Genomic DNA, 20,560 nt, shown 5'->3' on the forward strand with positions numbered 1-20,560 from the left:
ATTTTTTTCTTTAGTGGATGTTTCGGTTTGCTAAAGCTGCCGGAATGCAATATACCAGAAATGATTGGCTTTTACAATGGGGGTTTATTAGTTCACAAATTTACAGTTCTAAGACCATGAAAATGTCCCATTAAGAAGGCATCAACAGGATGATACCTTCTCTTAAGAAAGGCTGATGGCATCTGGGATGCCTCTGTCACATGGGAAGGCACATGGCTACAGTCTGCTGGTCCTCTCCTGGGTTTAGCTTCTGGTTTCTGTGGCTTTCTCCAAAATGTCTCCAGTCTTCTATCTTAGCTTCTCCCTTAGCTTGTTCCAGGGGCAAACTCTGTATTACATATCTTAGCTTCTCTTATGGGTCCTTCTTGCTTCTCCTGGGGCATTTTCTTTCTAAGCATCTCTGAGCTCTCTTCAAAATGTCTCTGCCTTTTATCTGCTCATAGAGGACTCCAGCAAGGGGAGTAAGACCCACCTTGAATGGGTGGGGTCACATCTCCATGGAAACAACTTAATCAAAGGTCCCACTCACAAAAGGTCTGTCGCCATAAGACTGGATTAAAAGAATTTAGGTTTTTCTGAGGTACATAATAGATTCAAACCAGCACAGTGGAGATGGAGTTAGTGCACCATGCCTACTGTCTTATGTATTACTTTGCTTTTTTTTTTAAAAACAATGTACACAGTGATTCAATTTTAAAAAAGAGTCTTTGGATGTTTCCCACCATCTCCTTTCCTCCCCTTTAGGAATCTAAGATTTTGGGGATGTCAAAGACAGTCTTTCAATCTCCATGTTTATTTGCCTCCTCCGAGAAATATAAAATTAGACAAGCTTCGTACTTTCTTGCCAAAATCCTGTTGCCTTCTATTCCAATGAGCTTTTAAATGTTCAGTGTCCCTACCCTTCATGAAATATGCCCCCAAGCCTGCCCAATGTGCAATAGGGAGTACACTAGTAGCTACTGGCAACCCAATCTATAAAGCTCATGTTTAAAAAATGTACACTCTAGGCAGAATCTGGTAAATTTCAACCTCAAAATAACTTGTGTTATACTAATATATTAATTATCACATGGTCAATAAAAATAAGCATATGTGAGGTGATTAAAAATAGCATACCAGGTAAAATTGGTTGTCCGGCAATTCCCATTGGTGCCATTCCAAGATTATTCATTGCTGTGGCCCATGCAGTTGGATCAGACATAGGTAGTGTCATTGCAGTGGACTCCACATTCAGAGTTCTACTATTATCAGCTGAAAAGAAATAACAAACAACATAATAAGGCCTCAATTACAGCTTTCTTACATGGGTTAAAACAATACAGCTTGAACTGGCAAGCAGTCATGGAATTCGAAAGCAGTTTACCAGATATCATTTTAGCATAATTGTTTATTTTTCCCTCTCTTCCTTCCTTTCGTTCCTCTTTTCTTCCCTCCCATCTTCCTTTCCTTTTCCCTCCCTCCCTCCCTTCCTTCCTTCTTTTGTTTTCGCTTTTCTTATTTCCAAATGTACATACCAGAAGAGCTGGGGATGATTAAGAGGTTTCCTGTTCCTATGTTCTACTTGTATATTATTACTTAGGCAGCTTCTATTCAAACTACTCATGCATGCCGACAAATACAAAACATCCAAGGGCTTTAGCAATTGGCAATAAAAAATAAAAACTATATTCCCGATGCAATATCACATCTTTTAGGCAGTACTATTGAATAGAGCTGGATATATAATCAACAGGAAACCAGTTAGCCAATTGAATACTTTTTGGGTTAGGTAGATACCAGAGAAAAAGCAGACAGGAGACATGGTCCCTGCTCTCAAGGATTGTACAATTTAGTTGACGAGACATGATGATATGGTGGTGACTATTACTATTATCAGTACTATTACCACCTCCACCTCCACTACCAGTAACTATTGAACACTTACCATATGCTAAGTAAAGCACTTGCCATGTATTATTCTCATTTAACCCTCAGAACAACCCTATAAAATAGGGACTATTTATATCTCCATTTAATAAATGAGAGATCTCAAAAGGTCATGCCTATTGTTCAAGGTCACATAGTATATGTGCTTTTGGCCACTGTGCTTTACTATCTCCAGTTAAACAGTTAGGAAATAATGAAAGACTGACATGATAGAGATCAGAAATTTTATTAAAGTTTAGGGAATGAAGAACAACTGTGGCCTGGAGTACAGGGGAAAGGCTTCATGGAGAAAATAGAACTTGAAAGAATGGGCAGATTTCTCCAGAATATGTTTTCAGTTGTGGTTAGAAATTGGATAGTTAATGAAGATAGAAGAAGACATTCCAGTAGCAGGGATGACATAGGCAAACACATCGAAGCAGGTTATATATGCATGCATGTACATGTACATACTGCACAATTGGAAGAGATATAGTCCCAAGTCATCTGAACACAAGATGATTTTTATTTTGTAAATTTCTCTTTGACTACTGATATCTACAGGAAAACTTTCCATGGTTTTTCTCCTTCCTACCAGTATATATTTCTATCAATTACACCCCCAAAGGCAACTCTATTCTAATAGTCGCTTGTTAATGTCCATAATATGCTTCCAGCCTGACAATATCAGGGATGATCCTCGGTCAGGTTATTTATTTGGTCACTGCTATTTTGGTCACTGATTGGCTGGAATAAGCATATGCAAATCTCTAAAAGCATTATTTATGAAATATTATTTGTGGCATTCTTCTGTGCTGCCTATGCCTCTTCCCCAACAAAGCACACACACGAGAGAGAGAGAGAGAGAGAGAGAGAGAGAGAGAGAGAGAGAGAGAGAGAGAGAGAGAGAGAGAGAGAGAGAGAGAGAGAGAGAGAGAGAGAGGGTGGGAGGGTGGGAGAGAGAGAGAGAGAGAGTACAGAGTAATTGACGGCCCTAAGCATTCATTACTGCGGTCAGAAGTCAGATTTCAGAATCCCTCTGTAGGAACTCTAGCCCTCACATCCAACTGTCAGTGCTTCTCATGAAGGCACATCAGAAGGCTAGAAATAGCTTCCTTGTAAATATTATTAAGGAAAACAAATATGGGCCATCAAATACTCTTTGGGTCAAGAGTTTATATAGTGATAATTAGATCTACCTGGACTCCGAATTCCCAGCTAGGAGAGACGAGACTTTTGATAATGTTATAGCTGGAAGGGACCTTAGAGATTACAGAGTTCAAACTCTGATTTTCTCTGGTGGCTGAAAAAAACTCACAGAAGAAACAGCTACAAGGTAACAAAGGTAACAAAACAAGGTAACAAAGCAAAAAATAAGTTCTTACAACAGTTTGGCTACTCACTGGCTCTGCAGTACTACAAATATAAGAGAATTAAAAACTCTTCTTGACTAAGGATTACGAGTTCAAAGAATAAGAATTTACAGTGTACCAACATAGCCAAACTCTGGAGTAATTTGGTGGTGGGGTGGGGAGAAAGATCTAAATTAGCAGTTTTTTTAAAGGAACACACATTCAAAATATATCCAATTCAATCCGACTGTTACAATGGTAGCAAGAAGAGGTTCTGCTAAGCTTGTTTACATGAACAGATAAGGAACCTGTACAATTAAAAGCATTATTTTGCCACCATAAATGTGGTTCCTAAGTTCTTAAGAAGTTCTGCCTTAAAAATGCCCTTCTCATCACTCTCCTGTCCTCCAAAACCCATCTCCACCAGTCAAATCCTACTTATTTTTCAAGGGTCATCTCAAATGCCCCCTTGTCTGTGAAGCCACCTCACTGGAATTAATTACTCTTTCCTATGTGTTCTCAGAGCATTTTTTCTAGAATTTTATCTTCATATGTTTGCTTATTCTCTCACTCCTTCCCCACCACAAAACTATTATTGAGGCTTACCATATGCTAGGTTTCATGCTAGTGATTAGGAATACAGAGATGAACAAAACTCATTTACTTCTCTAGAAGAACTCTCAATATAGTAAGAGGCATAGGCATATAAACAACCAGATATAAATTATTGTAATAAATGTTATAATAAAACTATGAGTAAAGTGCTATGGGAACACAGAAAGAGTTATTCAATCTGCTAGAATGGGTTTATATGTGTGTTAATGGGGTTGGGGCAAGGAGATGAGGAATGCTAGGGAAGCCTTCATGGGGAAAGAGTTATTTGAAATCAGTTTTTAGGGAGGGATAGGATTTTCCTCCAGGTAGTAAATGGAGGATTGGGGTGTAGAAGAGCATTCCAGGAAGCAGGAACATTAAGCATTTACCACTGACCACCTTGAATTATAGTTACTGGGGACATGTCTCTCCTCTGCTAGCCTGTATGCTCCTTTAGGTCAGACCCTGGGTTTTAGGCATTTTTGTTTCCCCATTACTTAGTTCTGTGCAATGTATAGAGTAAGTATTTAAGAAATACTTCAATGAACAAATGTAATTTTTGTGACAGTCATTCAAATTGATGATTTATATACCTTTTCAGAATCATAAACTGTCTTAAAAGGGATGGCATTATTGCTAAACTGATTCTCTGTCCTGGACAACTATATTTAATATAAGAATTTGCTTAGAGTTACAGCCAGGGATAGATGCACCTAACTAAAATTTCAGTTTGATCTCATTAGCTATGTCTTTTTTTCCATTTAGGCACAGTTATGCACATAATCAAGCTTGTAAACTTTTACTTTAAAAGAGAAATTCCAGATGATCATCTCTGTCTGGTAGTAATCTAGATTTAAGGTCTGTACTAACAAAACATGCCATGTTAAACATTTGTTCAGAAACATCACTTAGTGGTGGAAAAGTTAAATCTTGGCCTGATTCACTTTCCAGACAAAAATGGACATCCAGAAATTTCTTTAGGTGCTTCATCAAAGTAGTTCCACATCACCAAAAGAAGAGCTTGCTCATTTTCCCATGAATACTACAATCAAAGGCAGCGGGCAAGGGTATTCAGAAGGAAGTGTTAGCAGTTGTCCAATGGTCTTCAAAATATTTCATCCAAGTCTGCAAAACATGTCCTTTCGTGCTGATTCCCCTATTCTGCTTGTGTGACAACTCCTCAAAGGATCCTCAAGGGTCATTGTGAATGAGGGCTTCTAGGTAATTTGATGGAAAATATGACATTTTGGAACAGGAGTTCATTAGTACCCAAAAATAAAGATTTGGAAGTGATCATCCTCTTCAACTTGGTATCACTTCCTAACTACCAAATCACTGCCATCTGTTTACTTTTGTATTGTTTATGCTTAGTCAATTAATCAGTTGTGGTCAAAGTTATCCGATCTTGAAGACAACACACACAAATACACACACACATACATTCTTTCTGTAATACACCCATCTCATAGTGAAGTTCATCACTTAGAATGTTTCTTCTATTTATTTTGAAATGAGTATGGTGCAAAATATCCAACTATATTCTTCTGATAAGACAAAATCCCCCTCTGACAATTTACTCTCCTTCAATTTGCCTTTTCATATGTCCAGGCTTATACTTATTGTTTTTTATGCTTACTATAATTTTGTTACACAGCATTGTGCAAACTTGATGAGAGGATTTCATCAACAAACATCTAATGAAAGTCTGTTAAGAGCAGGAAGCAATTCTGCCTAGTAGTCAATAGCACGGGTTTGAGAGTCAGATGGCTCTGGACTACTTAGTATCTGCAATGTGTTAATCTTTCTCTCTTTCCTTTATTCTCTTCCTGCCTGCCTGATCTTAAACCTCCCTTTCACATTCACTGTATGTTTATTGAACACATTCTATGTGCCAAGCACTATTCTAGGTGCTGAGTGCATTATAAGTCAAACAGACTTCATCCTTGGTATTATGGAGCTTGCACTCTAGTACAGGAGGCAGACATTAAAATATAAATGAATGATTACAAAAGAATTACACAATTGTGATAAGTGGCATGAGTAAAGAACTGGGTTTGATGAGAAAAAATGGTAAGCTACAAAATGAGGAAAATGATAGCATCTACCTTATACGTTTGTTGAAGATTAAATTATCTATGTAAAAAATTTAACATGACCTCTGAATCCTAATGAATACTCAGTAAATGGTAAAAAAAAATAGTAATAATATATGGTGATGATGCTGAAGAGGAGGAGGAGGAAGCTGTTCAAACCTTGAGGGGCTCAAAGTCTACCTAAGAGGCACAAACATATACACAAATTATTACAATACATTATACAGATAATGAAACTGAGGCACAGAGTTCATGTGATCAGCTCAATATCACACAGCTAATAACTGGTAGAGCTGGAATATGAACCCACGCAGCTCTAATGCCAAAGCCCATAGTCTTAGCCATCACACTAAATTCCCTCCCAAATAGTTCCTTTACTCTCTGTGTTCCCCCAGAATACAGAACACATTACTATCATAGCTCTTATTACATGATATATATTTTTATCTCTTCTGTGTTTGTCTTTCTCGATGGACTCTGGAATCCCTTATTCCACTTTGTTATTCCTAGTGCCTAGAAACTGTGTCTGACATAGAGTAGATGCTCAAGAAACTCTTTTAAGCCAATGAATGAGGAAATATGTGAGTATTATAAGACAGTCATGCACATTCTTCTTCCCAGAAGCAGGGTTCAAGCTATTTATAAAGGAATACTACTCTGTTGTTGTATTAACATAAAATTGTTTTTGAGCTGAATGTTGCACAAAAAATTGAAAGGAATACAGGAAAATAAAAATGGTGATAATCTGAGATATTATAAACCTTATATACTGATAATATAAGAAAACCATGATTGCAGAAATACAAACTTCAAGAAAGACAAATCTGTGGATGGGAAGATAATTTTCATCACAGGGCAATTCTCCATGTGTAGGAAGGAACTGACTGGGATTTCTTTGAGAATTTAAAATGATTAAATTTATGAAAAGAAATGTGCATGTAGCAACCGTATTTGTTAGTTCCTCAAGAGCAGGGACCATAAACTTCATTTGCCTTTGTATCCCCTACAGTGGTCCAAAGGAAGGGTAGGAAATCAGAACTTTGGAACATACAAGGACTTAAGTAAATGGTGAATAATCATGTTAATGATAGAAATTATAAGACTAATAATAGCTAGCTCTTATGTAATGCTTTCTATGCACCAGACACTGTTCTAGTCACTTTAAATTAATGTAATTTAAAACTCACAAGTAAATTTCAGGCTCTTAACCACTATTTATACCAAGCTAGGGGAGTCCTAAAGTTATGCAATATTTGAGTTGGGAGGGCTGTAGAGCTCATCATTATACAGAAGGGTGGTCCTCATGTCCTCTATTGCAGGGGGTCTTAACTGGGGCTAAGTTTCCCCCTCCAGGGGACACCTGACAATGACTGGACACATTTCTGTTTGTGAAAACTAGGGGTTGGGGGAGGTACTACTGGTACCTAGTGGGTGGAGGCCAGGGATACTGCTAAACATCCTATAATGCAGAGGAGAGCCCCCTAAAACAAACAATTATCTGATCCAAAATGTCAATAGTCCTGAGCTTGAGAAAACCTCCTCTATTGCAGCAATTCTCGTGTGTTCTTACTGGAGAGTGACTCATATCCCTGGTTTCTTCACAATCTCTCTTTCATGCTATGAACCACCCCCCCCCACCATGTGCATCCAATCCCAACTTCCATAGTTTATGCCCCCACCTATCTCTCTCTTAAGCCCCTGTGCTATAAAAACTAATCTGACCAGTCCCCAAGAATCTATTAACATTTTTAGCAGAATTCCTTCCATGATTCACATCAAAGAGATGATCCCTGTGGTGGGAATTCCAGGTCCCATGAAAGGCTGATGGGGTGCTGTTTAGAGGGTGGTCCTGGAAATAACGCTGGAAACTCCATGACAAAGGAAAGAGAGAAGTCAGAAAATGCTTGCACAGAACACAGAAGAAAACCCCAACTCTGGGCATATCACCTAGAACTTTGTATACAGTAGGTACTCAAGAAGTTTTTGTTGTGAAACATTATGGCACAAGGGAAGGGTTGGGTGTCCTAGTGCTGAACAACATTGCGTTTTCTGTTCTCTGGCTAAGGGAAAGAAACAGCAGAATAAATCATGTTTTGGGTCTGCATTAAGTCTAGGACTCAAGGTTTTATCTTCTCTTTCATATTTATTGCTCATGAAGCAATATATTGTGCATTGCAGGTGTTATTTTGAATTGCTCATCATTTTCTTTAGAAATTAACAATCCATCATTGTTTGAGCACAGTGCACTGTAACCCCAGGCACACCTCCTCCCCTCTCTTCTGCATCACAGATGTCACCAGCAGTGATGCCACAGCTTGTGTTATGGTTATGCAGGGTGAGAGAACTGACAGGTTTTCATAAGACAAGACTCCTAGACAGCTTAAGAGAGATGACACTTAGACAAGCAAGGGCTTTCCCTGATCATGAGTGTTACCAAGAATGTATCAAGGAGCTACTCAAGGGAATCAGGATAACACAACATATTCTGGAGGGGGAGGGAAGAGGAAGGAGAAGGGGAAGGGAAAGGGAAAGGGAAGAGAGCTCAGTCATGGGAATGTTGGAGAGCTGCCTCAGTCAACAAAAAGCAGTTACTGGCTGCATTAGAGATGCTCATTTGGGCTTTTTTGGACTATAGCCCATGATTCTCCCCCTTCTTGGGCTTCTGAGATACCAATGGACAGGTTATGCTAGTCCAGGGTGAATGATTGACTGAGGCCCCCTATTCTTTAGTTATTACACTATCACATTTAACCCATATTTCTTCACCCAATATTTAATAAAGAACACCAACAAGCAAATATGGACCCCGAACATTCTACCTTGACATCTACACTAATTGCCTGTTTAGCCACACATTTATTTTCCTGATTTTGAAACAGACAAATATGACTGCCAGGACCCCAACTGTTGTATCTACTACCTTTCAACTCGAAATCTTAATATTTAATAAATCTAATAATGGCATTTCAGGTAGCAAGCATACTATTTAAGTTAATAGGGTGGCTGGTGGGGAGTGGAGAAAGAAGAAACAGAAGCATAAACTCTGTAAGTTCCCAAAACTTTGTGGTCTATAATTTCCTGAGGCAAGTTGGGTAAGAGGTGATTTGGCAACCCTGCTGCTATGCAGTTGGAAGTCAGGCAAAATCTCTTGAAAGAAAGAAAATAAAGCAAAACAACCCTGGGGTTCATTGACAAGTTGTTTTACTTTAGCCCTTGTTGCAGAATATCTTTCCAACATGTGCTGGTCCACTTTCTTGCCACAGGAGGTATTTGTGCTAACTCTAAGACCTAGAATAGAAATTATTCTTGTTTGGAAGGATGGATGTAAGTGGATAATTTTTCCATATCAGTTTAGTTCTTCTTTTCTCTTAAAGGTAGAATGCTGAAAAAAACTGGAGCTTTTTTGTGCCCTCCAGTTCTTTGGACTCTGAGAGGATGGATATTAGACTATATTGTTAACCTTGCTTTGCAAGTAACTAACTACAAGGCCATGGTCTAAGAAAGGGGTGTGGGACCCTGGCAATGACCACTGTAAACAAGTCAAATATTAAATCCTACTAATAATGGGAACTTTGGCTTAAGAATTAGCTGCCTCAGCAGGGTCATCCTCAAATACTAAGGGCAATGCTATATATACACACAGAGCTGTGGGAGGCAGTGACTAATGGCTCTTCCCTGGGCCAGCAGCCCTGGCTCCTTTCTACCTTCATTAGGTAGCGTACCTCAAGTTTTTAAGCTCCATCCAAATTCGACTTCAGAAACCAACAGCATTTACTGTACAAAGCTTCACACTGTCTCTACCCCCTTCATATTTTAAAATAACTGATTTTTTGGAAAATATAACACACTCTTATCAACCATCAATACACCTTTGACTTTGACTAGCCCAAGCTTGATAAATTCTCAGCCCTTAATGCTGTGAGACCCTGAATGAAGAAAAACAGGGGTTATAACAGTGGGGTTAAGATCATGGTCTTTGGATTAGATCTGAGTTTCTAATCCTGGCCCACCACTTATTAGCTGTGTGATGCTACGGAAGTGACTTAATATCCTTGTATTTCATTTTCCAAATCTGAAAAATGTGGATAATCTCTTAAGGTTCTGTTAAGGATTAAAGGAGAAAATATGAAAAAAAGGCCTTATTGCAGTGCCTAGAGCTCAGTAAGTGATAATAGAATACTAGTAATTATTATTATTATATTAGCAATAGAGGGTATTAACTCTGATATGGAAAACAGGGACAATTGGGGATGGGGAGAGAGGGGAGTTTTTATAATTCCTCAGGTAAAAAGGACACAAGGGACCAGTAAATGAACTTGCCATTAATAATAGTGGTGAATTTATTAACATCAAAAAAGAACAAGACAGTTTCTCTTTAGCCATTTCCTTATGAACACTGCCAGAAAGGACAGCATAACCAATTTATATGCCGCTAATATGATTGATGCATTTTCTAAAAGTGGTGCTGGTAATAAAATCCTCAAGATTTTCCAGTGTTACCCTCTTCCTCCACCATATATAGCCCAAACCCATCAGACCTGCTCCTAAAATCCATTTGTTTTTCTCCAAAAGCATGGATGGCATTTGTATCCATGCTCTCTCTCCTGATCCCTCATCTCTGGTAGAGGAAAGCCAGAATTACTTAGTGTCATGTCTTGACTAACCTCCACAAAAATGGGAGGCAATGGGATAGGCAGAAGAACTTGTTCTTCAGAGCCAGCTTTCCCACAAGACAAAGGGGGAGGTTATGGCCATGGCTGTGACCTCTGTGGCAGCTGGGCAGAGGACATGTACCCTATCTGGAATACTCCAGGAACAATCCATATACAAATGATTAGGTTAGCAGTTTGTGGGGCGGTATTAATAATAATGCCTTTCCTGCAATCTATCATGTATATGAAAGCATTTTGCCCCATTTAATTCAATAGTTCTCCTAAACGTTTTAATACAGCAATAGTGGTCCAAATTGCAAACACACGCAAGTCGTTGACTTTCCTTGCTTTTATCCATTTCTGCTGAAACTTAAATTTTCTTTCTGAGTGATTCCCCAGGCCACTAATGACATCACCTTTAATCCAGTTGTGTGTGGGTGTGTGTGTGTTTTAATTGGCATCAACATGGAGGAGACATAAGCTGTTAAAAAATAAAAGGCACCTAGGTTGATGATGATCTCCAGAGCAAACCTTACAGGGATTGGTAGAGCAAATTTGATTTGAAAATGATTACACAGGATGAATTCCCTGTAAATAATGAATTGGAAAGAAAATCAGGCTGGGAGTATTTGCTTATCCACTTATTTCCACATGGAAGAAAAGCCATAATTCCTGACAGCCTGTGTTTACAGTGTATCAAGATTGGCCACAGAAAAACCAACCAGTGATGAAAATAAATACACTGGCCCACCCTGTTCATTGCATTCTTTGTCAGATCCAACACCAAGGAAAGCCATAAAGATAACAACTTTTTGGATAGCAACCCATAAATCCATGGTTACAGTTCAAGTATTTAACTGCAAATTCCCAAACGACCAGGCCACCGTTCTTTCCTTTTCCAGAAGCTAGAAGTTCACTGTCAGAAAGGAGATGAGGGCAAATTGGCTGAAGTGCTCAAAGACCCCAGGAAAATGCTGGGAAAGCACTCCCTCCTCACGAATTAAATTCTTGTGAAACCAATTGCTGTGCCACCGGGAGACATTGTCCAAGTAAACTGGCTAAGATATCGAAGTGTATCTAGCTTTAAAGAACGGCTAACTTCCTTAAAAATGTAAAGCTCATTTCTGTATATCAAATTCTATTTTCCATTGACTCACATTGTCTTTTTTGAATTTTTAAAATTTAATATTGAGTAGGTAAAAGGGGGGGAATTTAAAAAAGAAATATGTGTAAAGTATGGTACCACACTAATGCAAAGTGTCCACAACAGGGGGGTATGGGAATGCTGTATTTTTTACATAATTTTTCTGTAAACCTACAACTTCTCTAATTAAATAATAACAAGAAGAGTAAGTTTAGAACATATTTCAATGGTCTGTGTATTGGGTGTTTTAAATGAGGTAATCCATGTAAATTGCTTCACACTACTCTCTCAATAAATGCTAGTTACTACTGTTAAAGAAGTACAATTATAAAAAAAGTGTTATCATCAATTGTAACAAATTTTCCACATCAGTGCAAGGTGGTTGTGGTGGGGTGGTATATGGGAATCCTGTATTTTATGCATGATTGTTCTGTAAACCCACAACTTCTGTAATAAGACAATTTAAAAAAACTAATGAAAATTGTGTACATAACACGCAGTTTAAGAAAAAGAATAAAATTATTACCTTTAGAGTCCACTGTGTGCCTCTCCCTAATCCTTTCCATCTCCCCTCAGAGATAAACCCTATTTTGTGTTAATCATTCCTTGCTTATCTTTATGGTTCCACCACATATACTGACTTTGTCTCTTCAGAAATGTTTTATCTGAATTTCTAAAGGATTCGTTCATTGCCAGGAGCTTTATTTTGTGCTGTCCTCCTTCACACTTCTCCTCTCGCCCCCACTCCCCTTGATCTTGTCCAGTAGTTAGTTATCTATGAACAAACATGAGCACCAAATATATCATTCCACAGTGAATCTATATATAAAGACAGTAAATCTATTGTAATATGTATAATTACTTTTTGCTTTTCAAGTGATTTCCTGCATGGGTTTAATCTTGTTTAACCTGAAGGTCCAGAGGTAGTTTGGGAGGTTTTTTGCCAGGGACATGGAGGTGGCAGTGGTCTAGATAGCAGGGTGACAAGGCTGTAAGTTTATCTGTCATGGCTACCTCAGGATTTGGAGTCAGAGGAATATGTTAGTTACTGGCTGGGTGACCTTGGGCAAGTCACTTAACGTCTCTGAGCCTGCATTCCCTCATCACAAAAATGCAGACCACAATACTGACCTTACAGGGTTAGTGAGATGGCTAAACAAGAGATATTAACTGTAAAAGTATTTGAAAACTGTAAAATGCAATATAAATGTTAGTTGTTAATGATGCTGCTGCTCTGTTGCTGTTGTTGATAACATAACAGTTCTATTAAAGTCAACGTAAAAGGCTAAATGGTTATGAATTTTCTGGAGCTAATCCATACATTTACAAGCTGGCACAGCACAGACAAAGTTAAAGTTTATTTTCCAACTCTGTATTACTGGTTTATGTGGAAACATTCCACGTTCAAACATCTTCCTCAAATCCCACTGTACCTGTCCAATTTACGTGCGTGAGAGTTGTGTTTGCTCTAGCCTGCGTCAGTACTGGAGTCAAGGGCAGAAAGCAGTCACACATTACAGGCATGTAACATTTTCTCTTCCCAATCATTTCTCACAGGACAGGTGCCGGCTGCTAACTCAGATATAAATGTATGCAAGATGTGCTCATCACCTGATCAGTTTGCCCAGGAGGAACCTTCTGAAGGTCCTGACTTTTGCCCATGTGATATTAACATAGCCATTTGCATGTCATTTCCATTTTTTTGTTAAAGGGTCTCTCCTTGAAAATATACTAGATTGAGAGTAAGCAGTGGAAAGCCATGTTTCCATTCTGAAAACCATATAATCAAATCTGTAAATGGGCAAACACACACACAAGAGAAGCTCCATAAAGCTGCTGGCAATTATTTCAGTGAGCAGACACAAGTTGTGCATGATTCCCCAAAGCTGCCTCAGCTGTTGAAGGAAGAGTCAAACAACAAAGGGGAAATAGTGATCATTTTTTAAAATATGGAACTAGGCTACCTGCTTGGGTATGCAGTAGGGGGTGAAGGAGGGGGCATGTTGGTAATTTTCCCCACATGTGTTTCCCAGCCTTGAGGCTGGCTAGCCGCCTGCCCATCTGCTGCTAAGAAAAAAAAATGACAGTACTTAAGCATATGAGACAGGCTGTTTGACCTTTGAGGGCACAAGGCTCTCACCCTCTGCCTACCAGCTGACGTCTGGAACAAGCAGGCCAGCCCTGCATGGCCTCTGTAGGGGCTAGTACTGGGCCTCCAGCTGAGGGGTGGCTGCAGCTATGGCAACAAATGTCCAAGAATGAGTTAACACCACCCAAAGGCTTAACAGGAGAGACAAGGACTTCTATACAAATGCATTAGGGAAAAGAACATGATACAGCAGGAATGAGGTCCATTAATAAAGTTGAGTGGTAAAATTCACAACCATTTTTAATTTGGACTTGGCTACTTAAATTGCTTTTCCAAATCAGTCCCCCAGGTTCAAGCTGTTCATTAAAACACTAAGCTTCTTTTTTAAAAAAATAAAATAAAATAAAAGCAATACTATAATATGTAGAGTAAAAAAGAGAAAATAGGATAGGCAAAAGGGTATAAAATTAGACTCGCAAACAAAGGAAGGAAGAGAAACAAAAGGGAAGTGTACAACTATGCTCTGAATAGATTTAAACAGCTTATTATTATTAACGATCACCAACTGGCAATAAATTATCCCCCTACATGTGGGTTACAAGCTGCATTATTTTGATGCATTAGAATCAGTCTGAGAACTAACGATAATGGGTGGTTGGGTGGCTAAACATGGCCCCCAATTACTGCTGAGTACCTTCTCCTTTTGTGGCAACAAAACAACTGTCACCAATAGTCTCTGTTTTCTTATCAGCATTATGGTCTCAAAACATCCCTGGAAAGCAGGTCGATATTGATGGGTTTTTCTGAGGAAAACCAGGAGGCATGAAGAGGTTAAGTGAAAATTAGCAGAGGAGTTACCGTCATTCCACAGCAGAATTTGGGTTATAAAAGGAGCCAAGGTAAAGAGGCAAAGGGCTTTGGGCTGCTCTTTAGATAGTGGCTTCACTTACTGAATACAGCAGATCAAGGTTTCTAGTAACCCTCTCAGGTACAGTGAAAAGTGGGTATTCTTTAAACCAATGCTTTTGAAAAATCTGATTGCTTGAAGCACAAAGCCAGAGTACATTTTTACTTCTGGCAGAGTACAACACAACCTCAGGGGAAAATTTTACTTCTGGCAAGAAAAAAATAATACACTTGAATTCAGAAACCAGTACAATCCACTTGGCTAGTATTTCCTAGTTACCTATTGAGTCCCTATTGTGCTTTTTGCTAGTGGCTGAGAGGAACACAAGAGTATCAGAAGACAGTAACTTCCTTCAGACAGCTATAGTCTACTTGGAGGGGGGTGGGGGACAAAAATTCACATGCAAAATAGAGACCAAAGAAGACCCCATAGAAGGTCTAACTATAAAGTGATAAGCTTGATTGTCCTACTGGCTAGAAGAAAATAATTAGAAAACCTGATAGGTGTAATGTTGGCAAATCCCTACATGAATGCTACCAGTAGAACTTAAACTGACAAGTATATTAGACACTTCTGTCAGCAGTTCATGCATTCACAACAGGGACGGCCAAAGGAGATGAGCAGGAGAGAACATAAGGTAAATTCAAAGGACAGATGTGGTTAAAGGGTACCAGGACGGAGGTGTCTGTCATTACCTGAATATATTCATATCATTTTGGAACTAAGCTCACTCCACTTATAGGGCCTTCTTCCCTGGGGACAGCACTTCTCAGGTGCTGGCATGTCCTTACATACATCTAAGAGCTAGAGAGCAGCTAATTCAAGACTGAGTGCATGGGTGAGCACATAGAAGGCAGATAGTCTGTGTTGTGGGCCGAAAAGAGACCTGCATGTTTCAGCTATGAGACATACAAAGTGGCAAAGCTGCTGTACTGTTTTAGAAATTAAGGTGTTTGATTTGTGTGCTTTTCCAGATGGACTGTTATCCAACTCACAAGGTATCTGCAGGGAGGGCTTGAATTTTCCTCAAAAAGAAAAAGCATTTTGGATCCATTTTAGTGTCCTAGCTGGTGTTCATTAAAATCCCAGACAATGCCTTCCTGAGCCACTTCACTTTCCACTTTCCTCTACTCCACAGCCACAGACTACACACCTCACCTTGTTTTGTCTCGCAAATGCTACTAGCTGTAGGAGATTTGGGCAGGGAGTTGTGGATTACTCAAGAAAATTCAGCTACTGAACATATACATTGTCCTGCCCACAGTGGGTCAGCAGTGTTACTGTCACAGGTGAAAGCTGAACTTTGTAAGGAGCAATAGGCTACAGAGCTTCCCCCCTAGATCTACTTGTAAATTTCTCACTGAGAAGAATAAAATTCAGAATTGTACCCTGATTGTATTCTCCTCTATAAGACTTCTTCTCTGGAATAGAAAATTGACCATCACTATCTCTTTTTAGGAAATTTGAAAGAGATGGCAATTAAGCTCAAAGGAATTGTCATGCTGTGAGAAGTTTGATTGTGGCTCCAGCCCCTACAGCTCCAAGTTATTGTAGCTCTGACAATGGCCTGGATGCTGTTTTATAGTCTTGGAGCCCATCTCTGGATTTCTCCAGAAGTATAAATGGCAAGTTACGACATGAATGTTACTTGCAGAACTTGAACTGATGATGCATCAGGAGCGCTGAAACTCACAACGGAGCTGGCCAAAGGAGGTGAGCTGGAAAGAAAGAGCCTATGATAAAGTATGAAGATAGATGAAGGTTAAAGAAAACCAGGATAGAGGTGTCTGCCATGATTTGAATACGATAATCCCTTTTTTGAACCAGCTCCACTGACTGTCCTGCTTCCCCAGGGGCAGCACTTACCAGGCAAGCAAGCTTAGAAGTCATTCGGGAAGAAATATTTTACTCTGACATGAGCAGCTAGGCAGAAAAGAGAAGCAGATATTTGCTTTGGGAGCAAGAGGTGCTGAGCTTAATGCCCATCACCTTCTGGAGATGGTGATGTACTGTATATACACACAAAATCACTACAGCTGCTTGCTATTTCCAGGGAGTCAGAGTATACAACGTTTTATCTTCAAATATCTGGTTTTCAATCTGGCTATATCTTGAAATCTGTTTTGAATACAGCTCAGACAGGAAGGTTTTGGTCAAACATGCAGTGACTAACCTTCAAGCACTACAGCATGCCAGGAGAGCAGCCTGACCTTTGCAGTAAAATTAATTTGATGCTTACAGTCTAACTTAGAGTCCATAACCTTTATTCATATGACAGTCATTGAGACAATTTAGCAAGGATTATTAAATTCCACTTAAGCCCATCAGAGGGAAGAATTGAGGTTGATGCATTTCAGGACACCAGTGAATTGGCCAAACTGTGTGGGAAAGAGAAGGCAGGAAGACTTCTAGGAATGAAGTGTAAGGAGCCACACTTGGTACACAGAAGGCACTCAGTGAGAAGTGATTCAATGAACAAGACAAAAGAGTAAGACAAATCAGATGCCTGACATCTAGAGACCTCCTTCCCCATTACCTGAAGATGAAACTTCACTCCCTATCAGCCTCCCACATAGGAAAGTCATTTGGCAAGTGCCAGCATCCCCAGGGTGAGGCTGGAAGGAGAATGGAGTGGGGATGGTACAAGACATGCCATGCTTCTGTATTGCCCTTCCTTTTCCAGCTGATGGTAGGAAGTCTAGGGCAGGAGATTACTATTCAGCAATGAAGAAAGCCAGGTAGATCCCAACAAGTCAGGAAGGATGAAGTCTCCCCAAGGTGGTTAAGAGAATCTCAAACAGGAGAAATGGTTTCCAAAGCTCTCTGGAAAGCTTCTGCAACAGTAATACCACATATAGCATTACCCAGGAGAAATTAGTGTTCCAGTCACTGCACTTTAATGAGTGTGTTTTGCACAAAGGCCTAAGTCTGCTTGCAGTGGGAGATTCTGATTGGTTTTATGTAGGCAATATAATAGTGTATCTTGTTGAATCCGTTGCTCTTTATTTGAACATTCATTATGACTCATCTCTGTTCCTTCTTTACCAATGATATTTGCATTCTATTAGCAAATACAATTTCATAGAGGATGATAAGTGAATCAAGATTATCCAATTTGTTTCCATCCCAGGGGCGGAAATAATCTTGCAATGGTATGTTTTACATTGTTCTACTCATTTCAGTAACTTTTTCTTTAATAATCAGGGTTTGTAGCGCTAAATATTACTCATCATTGCATTTAATACCACAGCGATTATCTAGTTTTCTCTAAAGGAATTCCCCTTCATCTTGTTTCCTAGGAACCGAAACTTGGTATTAGTTAACATTTTCCAGTCTGGGGCTCTCTTGTACCAAAGAAAGAATGCTTACTCAAGATCTCTCTAAGAGATACTTAGCACTAATGTGATTCTCTAAATGGCACTTAGCACTTCTGCTTGTATAAATAGTCAACTGGGTTCCTGCCCTATATCCCTTGCTGGATTGTAAGAACTTTGAGGGCAGGGATGGTGCCTTGCACACTGTCAAATTACCCCCAGGGATATGGCACAATGAATGAACAAATAGCTAGTATAGCTCTATCTATTAATTTGTACCTCCTTTAATCTGCTGGTAGTGTTGTAATGCCTGAGAATAACTGTGGCTCACACTTTTATTTTCTGTTTTTTAAGTAGAGATGCTTTCCCCAACTTTTATGGAATTTTCCCCAAGTTGATCTTTTTTTCATTCTTAAACTTTTTATTTTGAAATAATTTCAAACTTACAGGACAGTTGCAAAATTAATACAAAATCCATACAGAGAACTCTAACATACCCCCCACCCAGATACCCAGACCCACCAATTCTTAACATTTTGCCACATTTACCATATCATTCTATCTATCTATCTATCTATCTATCTATCTATCTATCTATCTATCTATCTATTTTGTAAACGCCTGTGTACATCATGCTTCTTGTCCCCAAGTTAATCTTGCTAATATTGTCCATATTAATTTCTTCTTTTACTAATGGAACTTAGCCTATATAAGAGAAATAAAGTCTATTAGGGCTCTTCTGGTATGCTGGTTGATTCTGCCTACAAAAGTGGCCTCAGGACGGGGGCAAAATCAGGGGAATCAGGAATGATATTCAAAATATACAAACACCAGTATGGCATAGGCAACCAAACAGAATTGGACACTGAGCCTTAGCAATAGAGCAGAGTCTGTGAGGCCCTCTTGCTGTGTCAGGGGTTAATCCATTATCGCTAGATTGTGGGGCAGTTTGGGGAATACCAGGGGAGAGATCAGGGTGGCCTGGGTAACAGACGATCACTTTAGGGGCTCCTGGCAGTGCCTATTTACCAACGGGTACAGAAGTTTTTCAATATTTTAAAACTGATATGGCTATACAGCGCATACTGGCTGAATATCAGTCTGGGGGTGGGGGACCATCTTTTCACCTGGATATGCAGCACAGGCGAGCAGTTACACCTACCCACAGCTGCTGTGTCCTTAAGAAATCTGTCTAAATGTTCAAGGAAACATTTGTGATCAAGGTATTCCTTATATTAAACCTAAATGCAAAAACCTTTCCTATAAAATATTAATATATCCATTATTGTTCTCTTTCCAGGGGATGAAGAACTGCTAATTACTTTTTTATCTTTTAAACATGCTTGTTTTTCTTTAATTATTAATAAAAATATCCATCCAGTCATTTTTGAGACTAAAAAGAAAAATAGATCCCAACATCTACAGCTTTTCCTCCCCATGCAATAGAAGGTGAACAGGGCAGGAGTAGCAGGAAAGGAGACATATGGTAGGAGACTGAACAGTGGTTCCTGCTATCTCCTGCTAGGGTGGAGAAAGCAAAAATTTTTTTCAAATGGCCAAGGATGGACAACAAGGAAGGCTGCCTTAGAAGCAATGGAAATAAAACTGTCATTTTCATGCCCTTTTAAAATCTTTTGTTTTCCTAGTCCAATATCCAGGTCTTTGAGTGATAGACCTATTCTACCTCAACACATAGTTGCTGCTTAGGTACCCTCTTGTCACCCATCACCACCTCCACACATTCATGTAGTGGGGCTGTGTTGCAATAAGTATCAATTGCTTCTCTGCTTGGAAACTGGCTAATTTCCAGGGCTTCCGTTTGGGTAAGCCTGTCCATGCCACTTAGTTTTAAGTTTAGTTTGTAGGAATACTGGTGAAATCGCTCAGGAAATTGGATAGGACAACTGGCAAGGTGATTAATTCCTGTTTCTCTAGAGGTGATGGTTGCAGCTACACTAGCTTATTTTGAGTAGATGCCAGTTGCTAAGCTTCTTAGGTATATATAGGCTGCATAAAAGGGTGAATCAGAATAATAATTTCTGTCTGGAGGGAGTGTCTAAGCAACAATATTGGGCATAAGTTGTTCATCATACCCTAGGGCTGGGGGGGGTGAACCTGAGATTCTTGCTTAGTAATAACATCAAATGAAGAAGTAGGAATTCTCACAAATGTATGCTTAAATTAAAGCTCAGTAGCATCATGAATACCACACTGTCTAAGATACCTCTCATGTTGTAAGCTGGACAGATAAAAGAACTTACAGTACACACTAATGAACAGCTTCAAATGGCATGTCACAGTAGCTTGGAGGCAGAGGTCCCACTACAAGTCTTTATTTATTTGTGAGTTCCAAGGAAATATTCCAGAAAAGGCTCCTTTACCAACATCATCTTCAATATAAAGAGATCTCTAACGAAGGAGGGCTCTTTTCCTCATGAGATTTCCTTGTGAAACCCACTCCTTGATGCCCATGGGATATACACTAAAACTAAAGGCTAGAGGTCCACAGC

The 20,560-nt window shown here is 39.3% G+C and overlaps 1 protein-coding gene across 6 annotated transcripts in view; it reads right to left on the reverse strand.

Moving 5' to 3' along the window:
- ENOX2 (ecto-NOX disulfide-thiol exchanger 2) overlaps positions 1 to 20,560 on the reverse strand; it is a 393,140-nt gene that overhangs the window by 102,731 nt on the left and 269,849 nt on the right. For all 6 annotated transcript variants that reach the window (XM_037821176.1, XM_037821175.1, XM_037821173.1 and 3 more), the window contains one exon: positions 1,117 to 1,251. In XM_037821176.1, coding sequence (XP_037677104.1) covers positions 1,117 to 1,213 — 97 coding nt within the window. In that variant the 5' untranslated portion in view covers positions 1,214 to 1,251. The remainder of the gene's footprint in view (positions 1 to 1,116; positions 1,252 to 20,560) is intronic.

This window comes from Choloepus didactylus, chromosome X, assembly GCF_015220235.1.
Source record: "Choloepus didactylus isolate mChoDid1 chromosome X, mChoDid1.pri, whole genome shotgun sequence".
Taxonomy (NCBI): Eukaryota; Metazoa; Chordata; class Mammalia; order Pilosa; family Megalonychidae; genus Choloepus; species Choloepus didactylus.